This window comes from Cnephaeus nilssonii, assembly GCF_951640355.1.
Source record: "Cnephaeus nilssonii genome assembly, chromosome: 8".
In the NCBI taxonomy this organism is placed as follows: Eukaryota; Metazoa; Chordata; class Mammalia; order Chiroptera; family Vespertilionidae; genus Cnephaeus; species Cnephaeus nilssonii.
In genome coordinates this window covers 99,068,354-99,092,305 of record NC_137079.1, presented here as the reverse complement: position 1 = coordinate 99,092,305, position 23,952 = coordinate 99,068,354, and the positions used below count along the sequence as shown (strand labels likewise).

General features: G+C 36.1%; 1 protein-coding gene across 1 annotated transcript in view; it reads left to right on the top strand.

Moving 5' to 3' along the window:
* The window catches only part of DCLK1 (doublecortin like kinase 1), a gene marked incomplete at its 3' end in the record, with an annotated part of 486,231 nt that overhangs the window by 385,882 nt on the left and 76,397 nt on the right, over nucleotides 1-23,952 (top strand). The window contains exons 7-8 of the mRNA XM_079779242.1: nucleotides 18,502-18,586; nucleotides 22,339-22,447. Coding sequence (XP_079635368.1) covers nucleotides 18,502-18,586; nucleotides 22,339-22,447 — 194 coding nt within the window. The remainder of the gene's footprint in view (nucleotides 1-18,501; nucleotides 18,587-22,338; nucleotides 22,448-23,952) is intronic.

The window sequence follows — 23,952 nt, the reverse complement described above, 5'->3', positions numbered from 1 at the left end:
TTTGTGAATGAAACAAACATGGAGCCCCTTGTTTTTCATCACTACCTGAGTTTAATTTTTAGCTTCCTGTGAAATGGTGGAGAAGATGACCAAGCTTGGAGACCAAAATTAAAAAGTTACTGAAAACAGTGTTAGCTTCTCCATGCTAAGGAAGGGGAATGGAAGAACTACTGTTGTTGTCCCTTTACAAGGCAAGACTAAAAGGAGTGAGAAGGGGAGGAGGGGGAAGGTACAGGGGAGGAAATGGAAGGCCATTCATTGTCCTGATTTCACAAGCAAGGTGGGGAGGAATACAGGTGCTTAGGAGGTTATCTGATGGTGCTCACTAAATATTTTAATAAGCAAAGGCTCGTTGGAGTCTTTGGACATCTCTTGAATTTGGCTTCTTTTATTAAGTGTTTTGAAACGAGACTTCCAAGTTCCATAAATTTAAACTGTAACCAACATGGAAGCTCCTATGTTCAAGCTTCCTCCCAGGTTGTGTTCACACAACACTGTCTAAAGCGGGGGCTGTGGAATCAGTCCCTTTGGAGCCTGTCTCACCAATATCAGGTTGTATTGTCATTTCCCACTGATGCCCTTGGATCAGGTTTGGCTTGTTTGGATTATTTGATGAGGCCTGGGGTTTGGCACCAGCTCCTTCACTAAATAGCTGTGTTATCTTAGATTAGTCTGTTATCCTCTCTGGGCCTTGGTAAAATGAAAGAAAATAAAGAGGCTCTTTCCAGACAGAAAACCCAATAATTTTATTTCAGTTCTGTTCAAGTGTTTTCAGTATAGTTTTCTTCTTGGCCACAGTCTAATTTGGCATTTTAAAGTACAGTAGTCATTAGTGAACTACTAAAAAGAATTGGCCAAATTAATTTAATCTGCTAATTGTCTATGTTTGAGTGGAGGAAGTAATAGGGTGATTTTATTTATTTATTTATTTATTTATTTATTTATTTATTTATTTATTTATTTATAAATATTACCCAGCTAGAGCCCCATCTATAGGAATAACCATTGGATACAGCACAGAAAGGGCCCTCTTTCATAGGACATTCTCCCTTTGAAGAGTATACCTGGTATAGAAATTCCTCTTGATCCTTTGAACTTATTAAACTCAGATTTAGGATTTTGTTCATGCTTAGTGGTTGATATTAAATTAGAATGATTGAGAAGCCCTGACATAGATTTGATTTTCTCTCCTGCTTGCTTAATGGGGACATAAAGCTCCTTGCTTAACCCTTTGTTTGAAGAATGAGGCTGGAGTTTACTTCTGCTCTCTGTATTTTCTATTTCACTATTATTTTGTCTAGCTGAGGCAGAAAATTTCCATGCAATTACTAGCAGCTGTGTGGCCAACAGTTTATATAATTAACATTGTCACGTGGGAACTGATTGTAAGGGATGGTTGTCTTATACATTCTTCATTTTGTCATTTAAATTAACAATGCAAGCATCATACCTGAGAGGGGGAAACAATCCCATTTGCTTTAGAGAGATACAGGGCTTATCATCATCTGAAAACATTTATTATGCACATGTTATGAGTGGAGAACTGGATGAATCAGAGATGGCTTAGTTTCCAGGCTTTTGAATTCAGGCCATAAATGAACATTCTCCATTCATGTACCGTGTCAGTGAACAGGCACATTCCCAGCTGCTCTAGCAAGAGAAGCTTTCATCTGGGTGTGGAGTCAACTACATCAAATAACCTCTCCAGATTAAAATGGGCCTCTAATATCCCTAAAAACTGACCCTGTTTCAAATTTGGTTAATGTTCTTCTCAAATGTTTGGCTGTACTCATATGCAGGAAATACTGAAATAAGTGAAAGATGGCAAGTGCTAAAAGAAGATATTTCAATGAATAAATTAACTCTTTTTATTGCAAACTGGAAAGCAGTAGCTACTTCTATTTTCCCTCTCTGTTGCCTAGCAACGTGGCCAGGAAAACTTGGCTGTCCCCCAAAACACACACACAGACACACACTCACACACTCACACTTCCTACCTGAACATAAATTTTTGTTTTTTAAAGAAATATCAAGACGTTTGACTAATTTCTTCACAAATAAGAAAATCTATATTAATTAGATAATCCAATCAGTTTTTTTTTTACTTCCCTTAAAATTATATTTTTATGTTATCTCTCTTGGTTTTTAGAATAATTATATACAACAAGAGTCTGCATGCCAGATATTTTTCTTTATAAAAGTACTGTTGGCAAGCAACCTCCCTGTTTTTACAAAATAGTTATTTAAATTGCTGTCTAGAAGCATTCGACTGGTCACGGACACACATCTTGGAGAATCTTTTCCATCCATGGACTTTCTTGGGTCCCATTTTTTAATGTATCAGAAAGAAATGTGTTGTGTGGGTTGAATGAAGCTCCCCATTATACTCCCACATTGCTGACTTTTTGTAGGTTATCTCATCATTCAGATGATGTGCAGAGTGGGTGGTACAAAATAGGAAAGAAGCCAGGATTCTAGACAGTGCAGATCTGAGCTGGTTGCCTGGCTACCAATAGAGAAAGATCTCTTGGCAAAAAGGGGTGGAGGGAAGAAAAGGAGAGGAGATAGGTGAGTGGCTGCGGAATTAGGGAAGAATATTAGAAAGGGGTGTGAGTCAAGTTTGCATTCTTTCTGTCTTTCAAACATCAAATTTGGAAAGGCACTATTTATTGGATTTATGTGATGTGCAAATACAGCACTTAGGTTGTTGCTCTGGGACTCGAATTTGCTGAATGCCAGCTGGTGCTTCTAATAAATTATTTTGTGAAGTAAGCATATTCCTCTTCTACCCAAAATGGGAAGGAGATGTTGAAGGAAGAATTGCCTAGACACATAGAAGCAGGGATGGCATTGACAGACCTCAGGGGCTGTAAAACTGAACTGGACACAAAGGAAGGTAAAAGTTCCTGAGGAGATCAAGTCAATAAGGCAAAATAAGCACTATTTTGTCTATTTAAGTGGTTTCTCAATTATTTTTCCCTTTACATGAATTTGGTCGCTAATAAGTCTAATGACATTAGACACTACGTGTGCTCGTTCAGCGTTGCTCCGCTCCTAGGAGCCATAGGGCACCTATGAGGGCCAAGTAAACAATTTATACTACCCTTCCTCTTACAGGACCTGTACCGCCCCCTCTCTTCAGATGATTTGGAATCAATGGGAGACTCAATGTAAAAGAGACAATGGTGCAATGTATATGGTTTGTGATTAGGTGAAGGTTAAACATTTTCTAAGCAAAAGTCTAACAGTAAAATACACAAAAAAGTTTTGCATACTTTGAAATTGTGAAGCCTAAATCATATAAAAGTAAATATACAGACATTTTATATTTATGATGTTAATCCTGGAGTTTTTCTTTCTATATCTCCTACATTATTTGATTGGGGGATCTTGAACACAAACTCACTCAGTTGCTGAGGTTTTATGCAAGGCCTGACTCCAGGTGAATTTTAAATATGAACCCAATATTGAGTATAAGAATATGCTAATGATGCAGCATTACAGAGTTATAATTTTTGTAGCTGGGGTTTTCATTTTAATCATAAGTAGACATGTAGATAAAAATTTTTCTGTACTTTTGGTCAAGCAGATTAAAATGGCACTAAAACACATTTTTTTCTTAAAATTAAATTCTTTTAAAAATTTGGATGGCTGATTTTTAAAGGTACTTTTACAGCAAAATAATAAAAAAATACAGGTAGATATTTTTTCCTTCCTAGTCACTAGAGAAAGCTACCTATCATTTTGTGGGTTAATATAATTGAAGAAAAACACCCATGTCAAGGATACATCTCATGAAGACTTTAACATTAAACATTGGTAATTTCCTTATTTTTCTTGTTGAGCAAATTTAAATTTTTTAAAATTATTTTTACTTGAAACAGTTTAAAAATAGTTGAAGCTAAACACTAACATGAAGAACTATAAATTATATAATTCCTCTCACAACTATATATGTAATTTTTCAAATGTGTAAAGTCTGTAGCTAGGAAACTTTTTTTTACACACAGAACTAAAAAAATAATTGTATCTGGACTTCTTCCAAAAAATCAATTTGAAAAGCTAAATTCTTTTAGATAGTACTGTATAAAGAAGGCCCAAAATATCTAAATCTCCATTCCAATAAATCCTAGGTCTTGCTAGTGTTTTGGAAATTTTCATATGCAAAACTCCTTTTGTGTTAAACCAAATAAGTCTATAATTATAACCCATTGTTAACATTAACCTATTAATTCTGCTCTTCTGGTTCTTTCTTAAAAATTATGGTCAGCTTTTCTTAAACATAAAATAATTATTTTACAATCTGAATGTTAAATTAATTTAATGTGTATGGTCTATTGTATTTAAGCCATATCCTAATGATCATCTAGTTTTACTAAACACTAACAATTTATGACTTGTGAAGCATGGTTTTGATACTATACAGGCTTGACATATCTCAGTAGGTGATAAATTAATAATGTATGATGCCATTTGGAGGCTTTTACTTGAGTTTTCTTTTCAAATTTTACTTGAAAATGGATTTAAAACAAAATGTTTGATTCAAGATGGAGAGAAATTCAGTTGTCATATACTATTTAAAATGTTAGCAATTTAACTCCTTGATAAATTACTCAACTATCAAATTTTACCATCTGGCTTATAGTTACATATGTTACCATTTCACTTTCCAAGTGAATAAAATACTTCAACCAAAAGAAGATAAAAAAAGTCCAGGCAATCTAACAGCATTTGAAACTTAGCCTTATAATAATTAGTGCCTCATTATCCTGTCTGTTGGAGAGAAAGACACTTCTCTGGCAGGTTATTCGAGAACTGCAAACTGAACCATTCCATCTTGAAAGAGCAGTTCATAATAATACCTGTTCCAGACTTCATGTTTTAAAACTGTTTCCAATAGAAAAGTACAGAGACTCCTGCTGAGATCAAAAGGCTGCTTTGTTTTATCTGAAACTGTAAACATCTGGGAAGTTGCCTATGCTGGTGTCTGTTCTAGTTATGTCTTTGTAAAATGCATTACTTAATACAGTTGAGTCTTAATACATAAAAGTTGGTATGTATTTGACTGAACTGTCCAAAATGCAAAGAAAGCAGTGGAACAGTTAACTAAATCTGGTGGAGTTAGATGGTCCAAAACAAAAATAAATTGCAATAATTTTAACTTCCCTACACTGTCAACCTTATGGAGAACTACTACTTAGAGAGGCCCCATAAATGATATTTATTCTGGATAAGTGGCAGATTTTACCAACTGATATGAAGTCTATGACTTCTTTTAGACACAGAAAAAAACTGGAAAAAACAAAAAACAAAAACCTGGACTTGTACTAATTGACGATATCATGGCCAACTTTCCATTCAAGCATTTCCAAGGGAAATGCTATTCCATGGCATTTAATCTTTTCAACATATGACTTTTATTAAAGGACTGTTCAGGGGCAATGTTTATCATTTACTTTTTGAAACTGAAGTCCCTCAGAGATTGAAACAGCACACCATTTATAGACTTTGAGATCGCTTTCTATGCAGAGCATACTTCCAGCAGAAATAGATAAGAACATTCTTAGCAATAAACCAGAAGTTTTCGGTTCATTAGTGGAACTAAATTGATGATTTATAGGCAGTTAAGATTTATTTGCTTATGGAATTATTTTTTTAAAATATAGACACTGATTTTTAAAATTGTCCTATTAAGCAGGAGAGAACTCCAGCAGAAACATGCATTTTTGTCCTTAACAGTAAACCTTAAATGTGTTGCAGGCACTGCGCTCTAGTTAAAAGTTTGATAGTTTTAATTTGTACTCGCTATTTTTCTTAGACATCATTGAAAATGATATAATAAATATTTCCCTGCTTTCAGCATTTTAGAAATGCAAAACCCAATTATATATCAAGTGTGAAGTTCAGTGTGAATTCAAAGGACTGATTTTGAAAGCCATGTGGTTTGTTTCTCCTTTGTCTTGCTTAATCAGTTAAGTGGGGGTGGGGGTGGTAAGCCACAGTGTCTATACTGTCATAGGCTTTTAAAAGGTGTCAGGTCCATCCATCTGTACACATACCTGTATTTATATATTGGCTCTATTGGCTCGTCTAAATATTAAAAAATCAAATGAGATTTTCTAAAAATATTTTGAACCACCATTTATGGACTATATGTGCTCCGTATGTTACCCAGGAAGGGTTTTGTTTTTGTTTTTGTTTTTTTGCATCCACTGTAGATCTATACATGATTGGGCTCTTTTTTTAAAAAAAATTAAAACAGGAAGTTTAAAAACCACATTCCTTAATATAAATGAATGAAAATATAGAATAATATTCTTGAAAAATAATTCCATATATTTTAGCCATTGGACTTAAATTTTTCATAGTGGCCATATATCTATACATGTATGTGGGTGTTAATGTAAATGCACTGGGCTCAGTGTTTACATGGATGTGTTTATATAAGTATTTGTGTATGTATATAGGCCATAAGTAGTATAGTATTTATGACACAGCCTTCTAAGTTACTGGCTCTTTGTGAAATTATATATAAAACCTTCATGTCATACATTGTTACATATGGCATATTAGTTAGGGCATGTTTAAGTTCAAAAGTAGTTTGCTAAACTTATATGACAAAACAGTTCTAAATGGTCAGATGTACTAATTTTTTTTTTAATTGAAATCCAGATACACACAAAAATAATTGAAATTTAGAAAAATCCAATTTGTGTTAACTGTTAAATACAAGCACACATTGATATTTATATGGTTATGTCTTGATATTCAATTAGTAAAATGAATACTATCATAGATATTCCTCTAATGTGTACATATTGATGACATGTAATTATTGTCAATCAATATTCACTATAAATGAAATATTGTTTTATATATTTGTGAGAAGTTGAGTATTATATTGAAACAGAAATAGAAGAGAGTCCAAACTATATACAATTTGAAGTAAGTTTAATAACAAACTCAGATAACCTATAAGGCGATTTTTTATGTTCTTTCAAAACACTAAACTGTTGACATATTTTCAGTAGTAACCTTACTATACTTGCAAAAAAAAAAAAACAACACCAACTTGCTATATGTGTGTATATCCTATCTAATGAAGAGAGAATATGCTAATTGACCATCATGCCCTCACAAAGATGGCAGCACCCACAGCCAATAAGGAGGGAATATGCTAATTGACTGCCACGCCCTCAAAGATGGCGGTGCCTACAGCCACAAAATGGCGGCACCCAGTCCCCTCAGCCCCACCGGATCCAGCTGCTCCGTGCGCCTGACTCCAGAATCCCCCAGTTCCCTCAGCCCCCCAGCCACCCAGGGCCACCCGAGGCTCAGGTAACCAGGGCCGGCTGAGGCTTGTGCTGCCAGCAGTGGCAGCAGCAGAGGTGTGATGGGGGCGTTGCCTTCCCCTGATTGCCAGATCGCCTCCCGCCCCTGAGGGCTCCCGGACTGTGAGAGGGGGCAGGCAGGTCTGAGGGACACCCCCCTCCAGTGCATGAATTTTCATGCACCGGGCCTCTAGTATCTATATAAATATATACACATGTAAAAATGTTAATTGAATGAATTTACTATATATGCATATTTGTCTACTTATACTTATTTGCACTAGCCTTACTAGCATTTCTAATTGTGCATGCTTGGGACAAATGTATTTGACTGAGATAGCCCATAGGAGAATAGTGTGAAAATTAGAGATGCATTTAATTCAGTATACCAATTGCATGATGCATTTGTTACACTGTCAGCTAAAATATATTTATAATTTTGTTTGTGTAATACATGTGGAAAAGATAGGAAATCTGAAGCCCTAATTATAATTTTTAAGGATGCATGATAAAGAGTGTCCTTAAAATGTGGTTCATTTTAGTAAAGATGATGAATAAATTCCAAGATGGTATACATGATGCATGTAATATATGAGTGTTTGTATCATATATGACCACAAAACATCTTTGAAGCCAGGGTAGTAGATATCTGAAATGTCATAGGCAAAGAATTATGGAAGTCAACATTTTTGTGATCTGTTTTTTGAGTTCATATTCGTCAACAACAAGGAACTGAATTTAATTCTTCTATGGAAATTTTACTTCAAAATACACCATGAATGTTGTAAATTTGGATAGAATTTTTATAAAACGGTTGACATACTTTCTGCTTACAGTTGGACTTGCTTGGATATTTATTCTCTTAAAAAGAGCATTTGCTGTTAAAATGTTTTAAAAACTGAGGCCATCAGCAGAGTTTGATAGATCTACATAATGAAATGTTTCATTGAACTACCCAATTTTGAAAGTTTCATCACTTTATGCTGTGGCTTCCTTGTAAAATTTGTACCTGTGTTTCACATTGGACCATGTTATTCCTCTCAAAGTTAACTTTGTGATATCACCTTAGAATAACTATACAATAAACAGAAAAAAATACCTAATGTTGTTCAGTGAGTTTCTTTCAGAAAATTTGATAAGTAGACATTTAAATGAAATAACGGTGTGAGGGAAGAGTCACATTCATAATCATATTTGTGGTGTTCTTGTAATATAATTAGTATCAGCAAGTGATAATTGAGATATTGCAGAATGGCATCATATGACATCTGAAGTGCACAATACTGACAATAACAACAAAAGAAGACTATCTGATGAAGAATTTTATTTCAGTTGGTTAAATTGAAGTCATTAATACACTTTCCTCTCTGAGTTGCCTTAATGGTGAATTTGCCAGACATTAGAAACTGGTTGAAAAAGAGAAATTAACTACACTTTTAAAGTATATTAGCTGTCTTCTGGGCTTGAAAGCATTTATCCAAGGTCATCTAATTTGCAAGGGGGAAAATGTACTTGAGTATGTATGGACATGTGCATATGCAAGTTATTTTAAAAGCACTGAATAAATCCTACCTAATAAAAGAGTAATATGCAAATTGACCCTAACTCACTATGCCCACAAGCCACGCCCACAAGCCAATCAGGAGCATATATGCAAATAAACCCCAACCAAGATGGCTGCCACCACAGAGAGCAGGAGGGAGGCTTGGGTTTCCCCAGCAATAGAGGAAGGCAAGCTTTCCACACACCCTGGCAGGCCCAGGCCTCCACTCAAGAATACAAAGTTTTAATTATAAAAGATAAATCCCAAGAAAAATGGTGGCAGCCACGGAGCTGGAGAGAGCAGGCTAGGATTGCCCCCAACGACCGAGGAAGCCAAGCTTTCAACCTGCCCTGGCTGGCCCAGGCCTCCACTCCAGGCTACAAAGTTTCAATTATAGAAGGTAAACAAATCCAAACAGAAATGGCAGCAGCCACGAAGCGAGCAGAAGGCTTGGCTTTGCTCCAGACTACAAAGTTTCAATTGTAGAAGGTAAATATATCCCAGATACCAGGGCCTCCACTTGGGTTGCCAGGGGGCGTGGCCAGCCTGCAAACCACCACAGGCCCCTTGCCCAGGCTGCCCCATGCCCCAAGGGAATCCCCACCCTGATCTGGGACACCCTTCAGGGCAAACCAGCTGGCCCCCACCCATGCACCAGGCCTCTATCCTATCTAATAAAAGAGTAATATGCAGATTGACCATCACTCCAACACACAAGATCAAGATAGCTGCCCCCATGTGGTCAAAGATTCTGCCACCATGTGGACACAAGATGGCCAGCAGGGGAGGGCATTTGGGAGGGACCAGGCCTGCAAGGGAGGGCAGTTGGGGGCAATCAAGCCTGCAGGGGAAGGCAGTTAGGGGTGACCAGGTCGGCAGAGGAGGGAAGTTGGGGCAAACAGGCTGGCAGGGGAGCAGTTAGACATCAATCAGGCTGGCAGGGCAGTAGTTAGGGGGTGATCAGGCTGGCAGGCAAAAGTGGTTAGGGGCAATCAGGAAGGCAGGCAGGTGAGCAGTTGGGAGCCAGCAGTCCTGGATTGTGAGAGGGATCCCAGATTGGAGAGGGTGGAGGCTGGGCTGAGGGACACCCCCCCGCCTCCGTGCACGAATTTCGTGCAACGGGCCTCTAGTAAATATATCAAATAAATAAATACATAAGAATACCAATGATAATAATAATAAAATACTGGATTACCCAACTTAAATTTAGAACAAAAGCCCATAATATGTGTCATTCATAATATGGTGTAAGGGAGAAAATAAAATTCTACTAATCTAGTTAGAAAAAATATTTTATAATCATAAAATGATTATAGAAGTTCAGAATTCTGATTTTAAATCTAATATTTTTACCAGGGTCATTTTAACCTTAAAATTACAGTTTACTTTAATTGGTTCTCTTTATCATTTCCTTAATAACCTAAATGTAATGAATGCCCAAAGCAATAACAATACCACAGGAAGGAATGTTCACAAATTCATAATTCCCAATTGTGTAATAGAGTTTAAAATAAAAGGTAACAGATGCCTGGAAGAGTAGTGCACTCCCTTCATCACAGGTTGGAAATCCCATTGAAGGAGGAAATTATGGAGGAAATCATTTTACTGAGAGGAGATAAACTAGATTATTTCTTAGCCTCCTTCCAAACTATTATCAAATTAAGAGGAGACATTGTTGTCCACCCCTACCACCACTACCATAACAGTCTCTTCAAGACAATTAGATCAGATTTTGAATTTATAGATCTTGGCCTGATAAATAGAAGTGAAGATTGACTTACTAAAACAACAAAGTTGTAACTAAATATATTTATTTTTGAAATATGGCTCCCAGGATTTCACTAAAATGGATTTAATGCCAATATTGCCATTTTAATTTTAATTTTCTCTAAGTAACCTAATTTCATAAATAACAGTTCTTCAGTTTTTTAAAACTTTGAGCAAATCTTTATGATAACATTTTACATTTTTCAGTATTTATTCTTAGTTTTTTACATGATTGCCTATATCCTAAACTTTATTTAGGCTAAACACACCATGAAGAATGCAGATGAAGGAATTTGGAAAAAGGAGTTCCCTTTGTGCCTTGTTTCAAATAATGAATCCTAGTAGTTATTGCAGATTGATGTCATCAACTTATTGTTCTATACCAACTTGGAAAGTTAAAAAATGTATGGTTTTTCTATATGCACATAGAATTCCATGGGTTTTAAGCTTCTACATGAAGATTATAATTTTATTTTGTTATATGAGGTCATCTTTAGAGATTTTGTAGACCTTGAATCAAGACAAAATCACCAAGACAATTGCTTGAATCTGTTAAATATTTATTGGTTGTGTTTTCCTTATAAAATTCATCCAGTTGATTTCAAAATTATTTTTTATAACTTTTTAAATTAATATTTACAAAGTAATGAATGTATACCAATGATTTTCAACCAGTAAGCCACAAGAACTTTTAAAACAAGCAATACCTGACTGCTTAGTTTTATATATGATTGTCAAATAAAAAAATGACAACAGCCAACACAACAGCCATCTGATATGAATGAATCAAAATTGCACCTTTTTTTTTGTCGGATTGGCAACAAATATTTTTTGGTGTGTCGTAGAATTTTAGTAGTTAGTTTATGTGTGCTATGAGATGAAAAAGGTCGAAAATCACTGTTGTATAGCAAGACAAAATTCGAAGTGGAAATAATACAATTATCCAGGGAAGCTAAAGCTATCTGGTGACATTTTCCTACCTTGATTAAATCAATTGGATCAACTAGGTATTTTTGAAATCTTTATTCAGCATGGACCCAAGATGAGTGACACCATTCAAACAAATGGCAGGAGAACTTATACACTTTTTATTTAGAATGAACTGCTTTTTACTACATATTCATCAGCTACATCTTGATAAAATGTGGTTAGAGTTATTATGTCAGTTTTCTCACTTCAAAAAGTGTGATATGTTCTCCATCTGTTATATGATCTTAAGTTAAATAGCTACATTTAGGATGTGTTCTTACTTAGGGTAGTGCTTTCATGAAGGTGTGCCATAAAAGCATCCAGGTGCCAGCAGCCTGTCCATCTGGTTTCCATTAGATATGCTTGGAGGTGATGACATTTCAAATGTCACAATATCTCATAGAGCAGCTAATTGCATTGAATTCTAAAATAACTGTATGTTTGGTACTGTATATTCAGATGTGTTGGAATTAACAAACTGATTGAAGCAAACAAAATATTATCATCACGTATACTATAAAATCATTTGCTCAGAAAAATCCAACAAGTAAATTAATTTTATTTATAAGCATGCGAAAATAAAAACTGACTTTTCAGTTTCTGTTGGTCATAAATAAAGGTTGATTAATTTCATTGTGTAAATTCTAAATAACAAGAGTGTAAACATCTTTCCTTTGCTGGTTTTCAAAATCCTTCAATCAGATTTATGAACAATAATCAAAATGTTCCAGCAGTAAGTTAGTATATTTAGAATGAATCACAAGAATAGACAGAGCCATGCTCATTACTTCAACTGGGAGAGAGAGCAAAAATGCTAGGTGACAAAAATCAGAATCCAAAAAACGAATAGGCTGTAAAGATTAGGAATGTAAAATAGATGACATTTAACATGAATAAATGAGAAGTCTTAGACTTGATTCGAAACACCAACCTCCCAAATACAGAACAGGGAGACCTGACACAACTGTGAGCTCATTGTAAGGCTAGCACATTATGCTACCATGGAGAAGTCAATATGACTTTAAAGTGTGCTGATATTATACTCACCCAGAATAAAGCTCTATCTTTCTCTGCTCTGTGATGGTCAGGATACACCTAGAATATTGAATTTATTTTGACCACCAGCTTTAACAAGATATATTGACAACTGGAGTGTGTCCACAGGAGGGAGAAGGGGTCACAGAGCCCTGTCACATGATGAAAAACAACAAAAACCTGGGAATATTCAAATTGAAAAAGAGAAGACACAAAAGGGGCCAGTAGCTGTTTCCAAATACCTGAAGTGTTATCATAGAGAAATGGATTGGGATTGCACTGGGTGGCTTCGGCGGTGAGAGCTAAGACCAATAAATGAAAAATGTAGAGGAACATCATTTCAACATTGCCTAAGGAAGAACTTTCTTTGTCTCATGTTAACAGTAAGGGGCTGCCTCAGGAAGTAATGTGTTCAGCTGGTGGTGTCTAGACCGAAGCCATTTGACTACATAGTTAGAATTTTTGTAGTGGAAATTTGGTTTCTGGATGAAAGTAGGATGGAAACAGGTAACGTTTAAGGTTCATTCCAATCTCTGTAATTCTTTGAACCCATGAATGGTCATTGTCTTAGAAAAGTATATAATGTTAATTACCTTACTTCTTTGGGGAAAAGAAAAGATAACTCCATTAGAAATCTAATACATTTATTTTACTCTATGAGTGCATAATAAATAAAATGAGGACTTTTAATTTTCAGAGTACTCTATAATTAAATACATTTTTCGCTTAAAACTGTTGACATCAGACAGCATGAAATGTAAAATGACTTGGGGTACATTTTCAAAAACACAAACCTAAAGTTCAAAATAAGGAATTTTAGTGAATTTGAATATTTTTTCAATATCTCTTGGCCATCTGTATGTCCTCTTTGGAGTATTGTCTATTTAGGTCCTCTGCCCATTATTTAATTGGATTGTTTGTCTTCCTTTTGTTAAGTTGTGTGAGTTCTTTATATATTTTGGAATTTAACCCCTTATAAGCTGCATCATTGGTTAATATGTTCTCCCATACAGTGAGCTCCCTTTTCATTTTGTTGATGATTTCTTTGCTGTGCAGAAGCTTTTTATTTAGAAATAGTCCCATTTGTTTAATTTTTCCTTTCTTTTTCTGGCCCTATGAGATATATCAGCAAACAAATTGCTGTCTAAGATAGCTGAGATTTTGCTGCCTATGGTTTCTTCTAGGATTTTTATAGTTTCATGACTTTCATTTAAATCTTTCATCCATTTTGATGTTTTTTTTTTAATCTTTATTATTGAAACTATTACATAGATCCTCCTTTTTCCCCAATTAAGCTCTTCCAGCCAGCTCCCATCCACCCCCCAAGGCCCTCACCACCACATTGTCTGTGACCACAGGTTATGCATATATGCATACAAGTTCATTGATTGATCTCTTCCCACCTACCCTCCCCTACCTTCCGTCTGAGGTTCAACAGTCTGTTCATGCTTCTCTGTCTCTGGGTCTATTTTGGGTCATCAGTTTATTTGGTTCATTAGATTCCACATATGAGTGAGATCATGTGATCCTTATCTTTCTCTGACTGGCTTATTTGGCTCAGCATAATGCTCTTCCAGATCCATCCATGCTGTTGCAAATGGTGAGTTCTTTTGTTTTTATTGCATATATTCTTTCTAATGAGTGTTTTGGGGTTCTTAGCATATATTCCTAGAAGTGGGATCACTGGGTCAAATGGGAGTTGCATTTTTAATTTTTTGAGGAAACTCCATACTGTTTTCCACAGTGGCTGCACCAACATGCATTCCCACCAGCAGTGCACGAGGGTTCATCTCACCAACACTTGTCTTTTGTTGATTTGTTGATGATAGACATTCTGACAATTGTGAAGTGATATCTCATTGTCATTTTGATTTGCATCTCTCAGATGATTAGTGACTTTGAACATTTTTTCATATGTCTCTTGGCTTTCTGTATGTCCACTTTGGAAAAGTGTCTATTTAGATCCTTTGCCCATTTTAAAATTGGATTGTTTGTCTTCCTTTTGTTAAGTTGTATGAGTTCCCTATATATTTTGGAGATTAACCCCTTATTGGATGTATCATTGGAAAATATGTTCTCCCATGTAGTGGGCTCTTGTTATTTTGTTGATGGTTTCTTTTGCAGTTCAGAAGCTTTTTATTTTAATGTAGTACCATTTGTTTATTTTCTCCTTAGTTTCCATCATCCTAAGGGATGTATTGGTAAACATATTGCTACGAGAGATGTCTGAGATTTTGGTGCCTATAGTTTCTTCTAAGATTTTTATGGTTTCACTTCTTACATTTAAGTCTTTTATCCATTTTGAGTTTATTCTTTTGTATGGTATAAGTTGGTGGTCTGGTTTCATTTTTTTTTTGCATGTATCTGTCACATTTTCCCATCACCATTTATTGAAGAGACTGACTCTATTCCAATGTATGCTCTTGCCTCCTTTGTCAAATATTAATTGAGCATAGTGGCTTGGGTCGATTTCTGGGTTCTCTATTCTGTTCCATTGACCTATATGTCTGTTCTTGTGCCAGTACCAGACTGATTTGAGCACAGTGGCTTTGCAGTATAACTTGATATCTGGTATTGTGATTCCTTCAATTTGTTCTTCTTTCTCAAGATTGCTGCATTTATTCGGGGTCTTTTTTGGTTTCATATAAATTTTTGGAGTGTTTGTTCTAGGTCTGTGAAATATGTCATTGGTATCTTAATAGGGATTGCATTGAATCTGTAGATTGCTTTGGGTAGTATGGACATTTTAATTATGTTGATTCTACCAGTTCATGGATATGGTATATTCTTCCACTTGTGTATATCTTCCTCTATCTCTTTTTTCAAGGTCCTTTTGGAGTACAGATCTTTTATCTCCTTGGTTAAGTTTATTGCTAAGTGTCTTAATTTTTTGTTGCAATGGTAAATGGAATTTTTTTTTTTTTTAGTTTCTCTTTCTGAGAGTTCACTATTCGTATATAAAAATGCTATGAATTTTTTGGTGTTAATTTTGTATCCTGCTATGCTTCTGAATTTATTTATTAAATCTAGTAGTTTTTGATAGTCTTTAGGGTTTTCTTTGTACAGTATCATGTCATCTGCGAATAATAATACTTTTACTTCTTCTTTTCCATTTTGGATGTCTTTTATTTTTTCTTCTTGTCTGATTGCTATGGCCAGGACTTCCAGTTCTATGTTGAACAAGAGTGGTGAAAGTGGTCATCCTTGTATTATTCCTGTTCTTAGGGGAAATGGTTTCAGTTTTTGCCCATTGCGTATAATGTTGACTACAGGTTTGTCATGCATGGCCTTTATTATGTTGCAGTATGATCTCTCTAGTCCTACTTTGCTGAGAATTTTTATCAAAAAAGGGTGTTGGGTTTTGTTGAATGCTTTTTCTGTATCAATTGTTATGATCATGTGATTTTTGTCTTGCAATCTGTTTATGTGCTGTATCACATTTATTGATTTGTGAATATTGGACCAGCCTTGCATCCCCAGAATAAATCCCAGTTGGTCATGATGTATGATCTTTTTAATGTATTGCTAGATCCAATTTGCTAACATTTTGTTGAGGATTTTAGCATCTATGCTCATCAGGGGTATTGGCCTGTAGTTCCCTTTCTTTGTCATATCTTTATCTGGTTTTGGAATTAGGGTAATTCTGGACTCATAAGAAGAGTTTGGAAGTGTTCCTTCCTCTTGAATTTTTTGAAATAGTTTGAGAAGAATAGGTGCTGGTGCTTGTCTGAATATTTGGTAGAATTCCCCTGTTAATTGAGTACATAAATTAAGGGACATCTTTGGTAGGAAACACACTACTAGTCTATTAATTCTGGTGCTTGATGAAACAATGTGTCTTTGGATTCTAAAATTTAAAACACCATATGACAAGACAGCACCTGCCACCCCAAATCACAATGTGTCTACATTATTAAGCACCATTTGTGATGCGGCTGGAAGAAATTCAAGAACTAGGAAAGCCCAGAAGACGAGGTTTAATTTTAGAAATTATCCTACTGCTTTTCTGCTCAGAAGACCATTATGTCTATAGCAAAGGCAATGACACCGAGGATAAATGATCTCACTGATGTGGAAAACACACATCTTCCCTTAAAATGTGGTAATTTTAATGTTTGTTTATTTTCTAGACAACTACACCATAAATCTGTCTTGTTTCCATCTCATATTCCAGTATTATAAATATGATGTTTTCACAAACAGACATTCATAAAAGTCAGCAAAGCATGGCTTAGAAACTCATACATTTACAATACCTGCAATAGGTTGTGACTACATAGTGTCACACCTAGAAAAACTGTTTCAAGGTTACAATCTGAATCCCTCTTTCTAGCCTGACATAGGACAAATGTATGCTGCTGGTCACAAAGGGAGGTTAGATGAGAGAGGATGGAAAAATAGCTCAAGTAACCAGGCTGATTAATAGGGAATTCTAATGATATTAGAAAATAAAAGGCACACCACACAAATTATGTGACATTCAGAGGTTTACTAGAGTAACTATAAAACTTCTTGAATGTCCTATAAAGAAGCAGGAGCATTTACTGCTATGAATTTAGCTTTTTCAAAAAATGGAACTTTTATCACAATTGTCAACTGTTGGCTTTGCTGAACTCATCCAATGGAACCTGTTCATCTTAGCTGCATCTGGGATATGTTCGTGGCAGTTGACTCAAATGGACCTTCAGGGATTTAAGTAGCATTTCCCCAATTACATTAATCTTTGGTGAAAATGAAAATATTTGAATTTTCTATGCGAGATACTGTAATTCTTGGTAAAATTATATAAAACTTTTCTTCCTTCCTACCTTGTTAAGACTGGTTTGAATGGGGGGGAGGTTGAAGGGAGACAGATAAGCAGAGGAAAACTAGGTCAGCTTTGCTTCTCACCACATCTTCATTATTAATTCAACTACAGAGGCTCTTTCCCTCCTCTCTGCTCCACAGACAGCCAGCACCATGAGCCAATGCCACCCCCTCACCGCCTCCTGCTCCCATCCGGCCAACCAAGTGAATAAACCCAGGGAAACAGAAGGCAGATATTTTAGGACAAGCTGCATTCACTATCTAGAAGTAGCATTGAAATGTGCAAATTGTTTTCTCAAGGAATAGATGCAGAGAGGGAACCTTCATTGTTAAACTTCTGCCCCATTGCTGATCATAGTATTAAATATTTGGTATTGTTTCATCCTCCAAGCTTTCTAATATAGTTGTTACCCTGTCTGCTCTCATGGACCTTTGGTCAAAATATACCAAAAATACAATAAATCACCAGGCATAGGTGTTTATTCCTGTCTATGCCTCATATTTATTGTGTAAGGTTTAACATATCAATAACCTGCTGAGTCCTCGTGTCTTCATCTCAAAGTGGAATTAACAAATCCACCCTTTTACCTTTCTCCAAGGATGCAGTAAGGCTGAATACTTTTTCTAAGCTATTTCAAATTGAAGAGAAAACATTTCTGAGGTAAGAATAGGAAAATACTCCATGAGAGCAGAATGGTGATGTATTTGAGGCTTGTATGCAGATAGACTGTGGAAAAGTGAGGTGAGACGCCTCAAATCTGCCAAATTGAAACAGTAAGCTAAAGAATGTTAATTCTTAGTAAAAGGAATAAAAAGCCATGAAACATCCAATTTGATGATGATTAGCTTAACACAGACTATTATTGGTTAAGAGGGTAGGGAGGAGATGTAGTCCTAGTTGAATAGTCTGAAGTCCTCCCTTTCTGAGTGTTCAGACCGAGTCCTCCCTAGGAGTGGGTGCAGCCATCTCCGGGAACTCTGGGCTAGGCACAGCCCCTGGGCACTTGGCACTCTGACTGGAGCTTTCCTTCTGTGTCTGTTCCCTGGCAGAGCTCTCAGCATGGCGGTTCCTCTACTTCACTTGCGTCCACCAAAGTATGCAGCTCGATGGATGAGAATGATGGACCCGGAGAAGGTGGTGAGCTTGTGACTTGGTGTCTGAGGAAAAGGCTCAGCTTGGACAGGGGGCAGAGGATAGGTTGGCTAAATTTACTCCAGAAACTGTAACTTCTCAAGCAGAATGAAATGGGCAAGCCTGATACAGCTCATAAGGGTCAATAGCAAGGGGATAGGGTTGAATATGATTCCCACTAGGGATCATATCTACTCTGTGGGAACAGGAAGAGGAAGTCAGCCTAATTTGGAGATGTTTCATGTCCTCTAAGCGTGTAAGTATCCTAAGAAGGCCAGCTATTGGAAATAAATGGAGGTAATTTCTGCTTTTGATTTTCCAAATTCTGTTCAATTTTAGTATACTCCCTCTTTGTTAAAAATTAATATTTATTGTTGAAAGTATTACAGAAGTCCCCTTTTATATCCCATTGAGCCCCTCCAAACTACTACTCCCCCCTGCCACCAGGTCTACTATACTATTGTTTATGTCCATGGGCTATGCATATATGCATAATAAGTTATTTGGTTAACCTCTTCCCACCACTCACCCCCTGCCCCTCTTCTCTTTGAGATTTGTCAGTCTGTTCCATGTTTCCATGCTTCTGAATTTATTTTGTTTGTCAGTTTATGGTGTTCATATAAGTGATACTTGTCTTCCTCTGACTGGCTTATTTCATTTAACATAGTATTCTTCAGGTCCCTCCATGTTGTCTCAAAGGGTAAGAGATCCTTCTTTTTTACAGTATACTCTCTTGATTGACTGTTATAGCCCTGCACATATATTCTAACTTAAATGAACTCAATATGTGAAAATATGGCTTTACAAAAAGAATTAACTGATGATAATTGCAAAAATACTCTTTGTGCCTTGACATAATTCACTTTAGAATTTTTCTGTGATGTGGTCAAATGACCTGAATCCAGAACTGACTTTTTCATTAATTCACTGGATTGTTTTGGGTAAGCCTTTTTAACTCTCCATATCATAGTTCCTCCTCTGTAAAATAAAGATTGTAATACATGCCTATTTCCTTCCTTGGGTTAACAGGCTCAAATCAATTATGGGAAGGTATTCAGAAAAGTATGAAACTGATATGATCAAACTACTGTTAAAGAATAAACTCCCTTTATTTGTTTTATTTGTATTTTTATTTATTTGTTATATATATATATATATATATATATATATATATATATATATATATATATATTCATTCCTGGGAATATATTCTAAGAATCCTGAAATGCCAATCAGAAAGAATATATGCACTCCTATGTTCATGACAACATTATTTACAATAGCTAAGATTTGGAAACAGCTCAAGTGCCCATCATAAGTGGATTAAAAAAAGCTGTTGTACATTTACACAATGGAATACTATGCAGCTATAAAAGAGAAGGATCTATTACTCTTTGAGACAGCATGGAGGGACCTGGAGAGTATTATGCTAAGCGAAATAACCTGGTGAGAGAAAGACAAGTATCACATGATCTCACTTATATGTGAAATCTAATGAACAAAATAAATTGATGAATAAAATAGAACCAGAGGCATTGAAACATGGAACATACTGCCAAATCTCAGAGGGAATGAAAGTAGAGGGGATGGAGAGGAGGAAGAAATTAATTAAAGAACTGATATGCATATAAGCATTGCCTATGGACACAGACAATAGGGTGGTGAAGGCCTGGGGTGGGGCAGGAGCCAGGTGGAGGGAGTCTAAAGGAGGAAAATGGGGGATATCTCTAATATTCTCAACAATAACAATAAAAATTACTATTCTCAACAATAACAATATTATTATTCTCAACAATAACAATAACTTAAAATAAAATAAAATTCATGAACTCTTATTTGTTTTAAATTATATTACTTAATTTTCCCAAAAAAATTACCTTTAGGGTAGGGCGTGGGAGCAATTTATGTTAAGTGAGATAACAGGTTACACAAGAATTATTTCTCAACTACCATGAAATATCAGACTTTTCCACCCAGAAGTATGAAATTTAGCCATTCAGAAGTCTCTTTTGTTCCAATGTGTTATATTTACTTAATGAAATGAAAAGGTCCTTGATTAAGCTTTGGCTAAGTATTCTTAGCCAAAAGCCTAGCAGATACATTTTATCAATAGTCAGGGGGAAAATATCCCAAACTTTGTGCTCCAGATGGGTGCCTAAAGGATGCTCCCGCTGGAGGGAAGGACAGAAGTACCTTGCATTCCCCATCCAATAGCCAAGGATGTTTACTTTTATTACTCGGGTAGTAAAGAGCCTTAAAACCATGTCATCTGAGAGATGTTTTGTAAATTAGGATGCTTTGTAGTGAATTTGAAACTTCTCCAACCATCTCCTCTAATTCCTATTGAGTAGATTAAAAAACAACAACAACAAAGACAAAACAAAACAAACAAACAAAAAACCCCACCAAGGCTGAGTCTTTTAAACAAAGACAAAATTGTTGGCTTCTTTGGGGTGATATGATAGGTGTGAGGGGTTTAACTGGCTCTGGCTTTCACTTTATTCTAGAAGCCACTGTGATAGCTTCTAGTGGATTGAGTAAAATGTCACTTATAAAGAGGTGAAGAGACTGCGGAAATGTCTAGGATAGAAGTAACAGAAGCACGAGTCCTCCATTTGTACAACACTCTCCAGAAATTCCATCTACCCTAGAATCCAGGGTATTACAGATTGAGTTTACCACAAAATCAGAATAAAGGTCTGATAATTTTGAGTTTCCATTTGTTGTTCCCTAACATTACAGATTAAGTGAGAACATAAAACTCAAGAAAGCCCATTTACCACCTAATGTTTTAATTTTATTTTAAGGAGAAATGTTTAGTCTCAGTTTAAATAGGAGCACATTTAGAAAGCACACTAGGCTTCCATCACATTTTGTATTCAAGTTGCCTGAGGGGAGCTTAGATGTATAACATTAAAGCATGCAAATTTTAGAGTCCAGTTATAAAAGACTTTTTACACCCCTAAGATGTTAAAGGTCATCCAGTATATTTATGTGACCTAAGTGTGGCTTATTTAGTTTTATGGCTTTAGATATTTAAAGCATTATTAGGCATTTGTAAAATATTTCAAAATACATTTTAAGTGGGAAAATGTGTTGTGTTAGTGGCACTAACATAATTGAAACTACAAAACTTTTCTGTTCACAGACGTAATAGGTATTGCAATTTTAACTCAACATCTGCTATGCAGGTTGCTAGTGAAAATTTTGTCTAAAATCTGCTCACAGATATTGTGGAGGGGTGGCAATCAGGGCTGAGTTCATATGGAATTTTATGGAGATCTCCACTTCAGGATGTAGTAATGATAAGTCTTCACATAGAAGGCATTTTCATGTACAATTTCAGGCAGCCCAGAGTCCCTTAGGAACTGTATTTTCCTCCTGAGCCATACTTAGAAAGGCAATTTCTCTGCACACAGTGGGTATGCAGTCAATGCTATTGATCAAATTGACATAAAATAAAAAGAGTAAAATTTCCTCTTCAGAACCCCAACTGCAGCAGAAAGCATACGTTGCTCTTACATATGTGGAAGTGGACCTCATGTGTTTATGTTTACTTTTTGTTTACCCTTTGTAAACTTAGTAAAACTGTTGAATATACAATGTCAGCAGAGGGGGCTGGCCTTGCTGTCCAGAAAATGACCTATTGATTCTGAGTCAGTTTCAGTCTATTAGATGATACTTCTAAATGTCTCCTTTGTGCAACATCTGTGTTCTCTTTTTTACCAATAAAAACATCCTAATGATTCTTTCAGAAGTGTCCGAGGAAGGCTTCCAGATTCCAGCCACAATAACGGAACGATATAAAGTTGGAAGGACAATAGGAGATGGAAATTTTGCTGTTGTCAAGGAATGTGTAGAAAGGTGAGGAGGAGATCATTTGCATCTAACTTTAAAGGAAAGATTTGGCATTGTATTTTCCAAAATTGGGCCTTTATTTGCAGTCTGTGGCACATATGGACTTGGTTAAAGCCTCAACTCCAGATGTTAAAAAAAAAAAATTAAAGAAAGAAAAGCTCATGTAACAACAGATTTGAAAAGTGCAGTGATTCCTGGAGGTAATCTATAAATTAAGGACTTTCATTTTTCTTTTTAATATACTCAGCAAAACTTTGCCAGGTTTTTCAGGTAAGTCCTGAAAAAAAATTTATATATATATATATATAATAGTTTTTCTACAGGTTTTTTTAATCCTCACCTGAGGATATGCCTTATTGACTTTTTAGAGAGATAGGAAGGGAGAAAATTTGAGAGAGAGAAAGAAACATCAACGTGGAGAGAAATATCCATTAGTTGCCTCCTGCACATATCCCTACAGGAAATCAAACCCACATCCTTTTGGTATATGGGATGACACTCCAACCAACTGAGCCACCTGACCAGGGTTACACTTTTTTTTTTTTTGAGACATTTTATAGAGGTCAGTTGTTCTTGTAAATATAATGTACAATCATAAAATTAAATATAATAACCTTGAAAAGCTTTAAAATGTGTATGTACTGATCCCAGCAAAATGGTATTTAGTGAATTAAAATGTTTTATAGTGAATAAGCCAGATACTCTTATGAGCAAAATGGAAAAGTTTAGGGTGAAAGGTTTATCCGTGGGATCTCAATACCTAATCAAGGACAGTAGCTGGTGGCTACTAAGCTGGGTGAGTAGATTGTTGAAATGTCAGGGGGAATTGCCTTATTCCTAGAGACAGCAAGTTGGGGCTCACCTGGGTGTGCAGGCTTCCCCTGTTATTCATCCCCTCTTGCCCCCCACCTTGGGGCTGGACACCCAACTAGTTCCTCAGAACTGAGTAAGAACAATGCTCCTTCATGCTACATTCCCTTCATGCCTTGGACTATAAGCTTTAGCCTATAAGAGCCAGAAGTTGGTCTTCTTCGAAGGGCATTGACTTGGAAGCACATTAAAGCTGGAAGTCTACACAGGTCCTCACACACCAGGCACATCCTTAATTTGGGCAGTAGCCACTGATTTGATCTGTGAACTCTTTGCTACTCTTTGGAAAATGCTCCTTTGACTAAGGCAGTGGTGCCCTCATGAAGCTTCCCTCCAACAGTGGATCTTAAACTTTGCTCCACTCCACACACCAACTGGGCCAAGATTTTTCCAACAGTTACAGCACACACTTGATCAGCCACTCTTTGTAAGGGAGGACATGAATAATAATCAGTAGCTTGGAAAATCCCTGAGTTGCTACTGCAAGGTCACTTTTCCTCCTTTTTTTCTCTCATTCCCCCATCTTCAACATAAAGCCATTGTTGGGTTTCTGCCAAATATAGAAAATGTCCCATTACTTTCCTGGGCCCCACAAATTAAAAAACAGGAGTAACCACTGTTTATTGAGCAAAAAACATGTA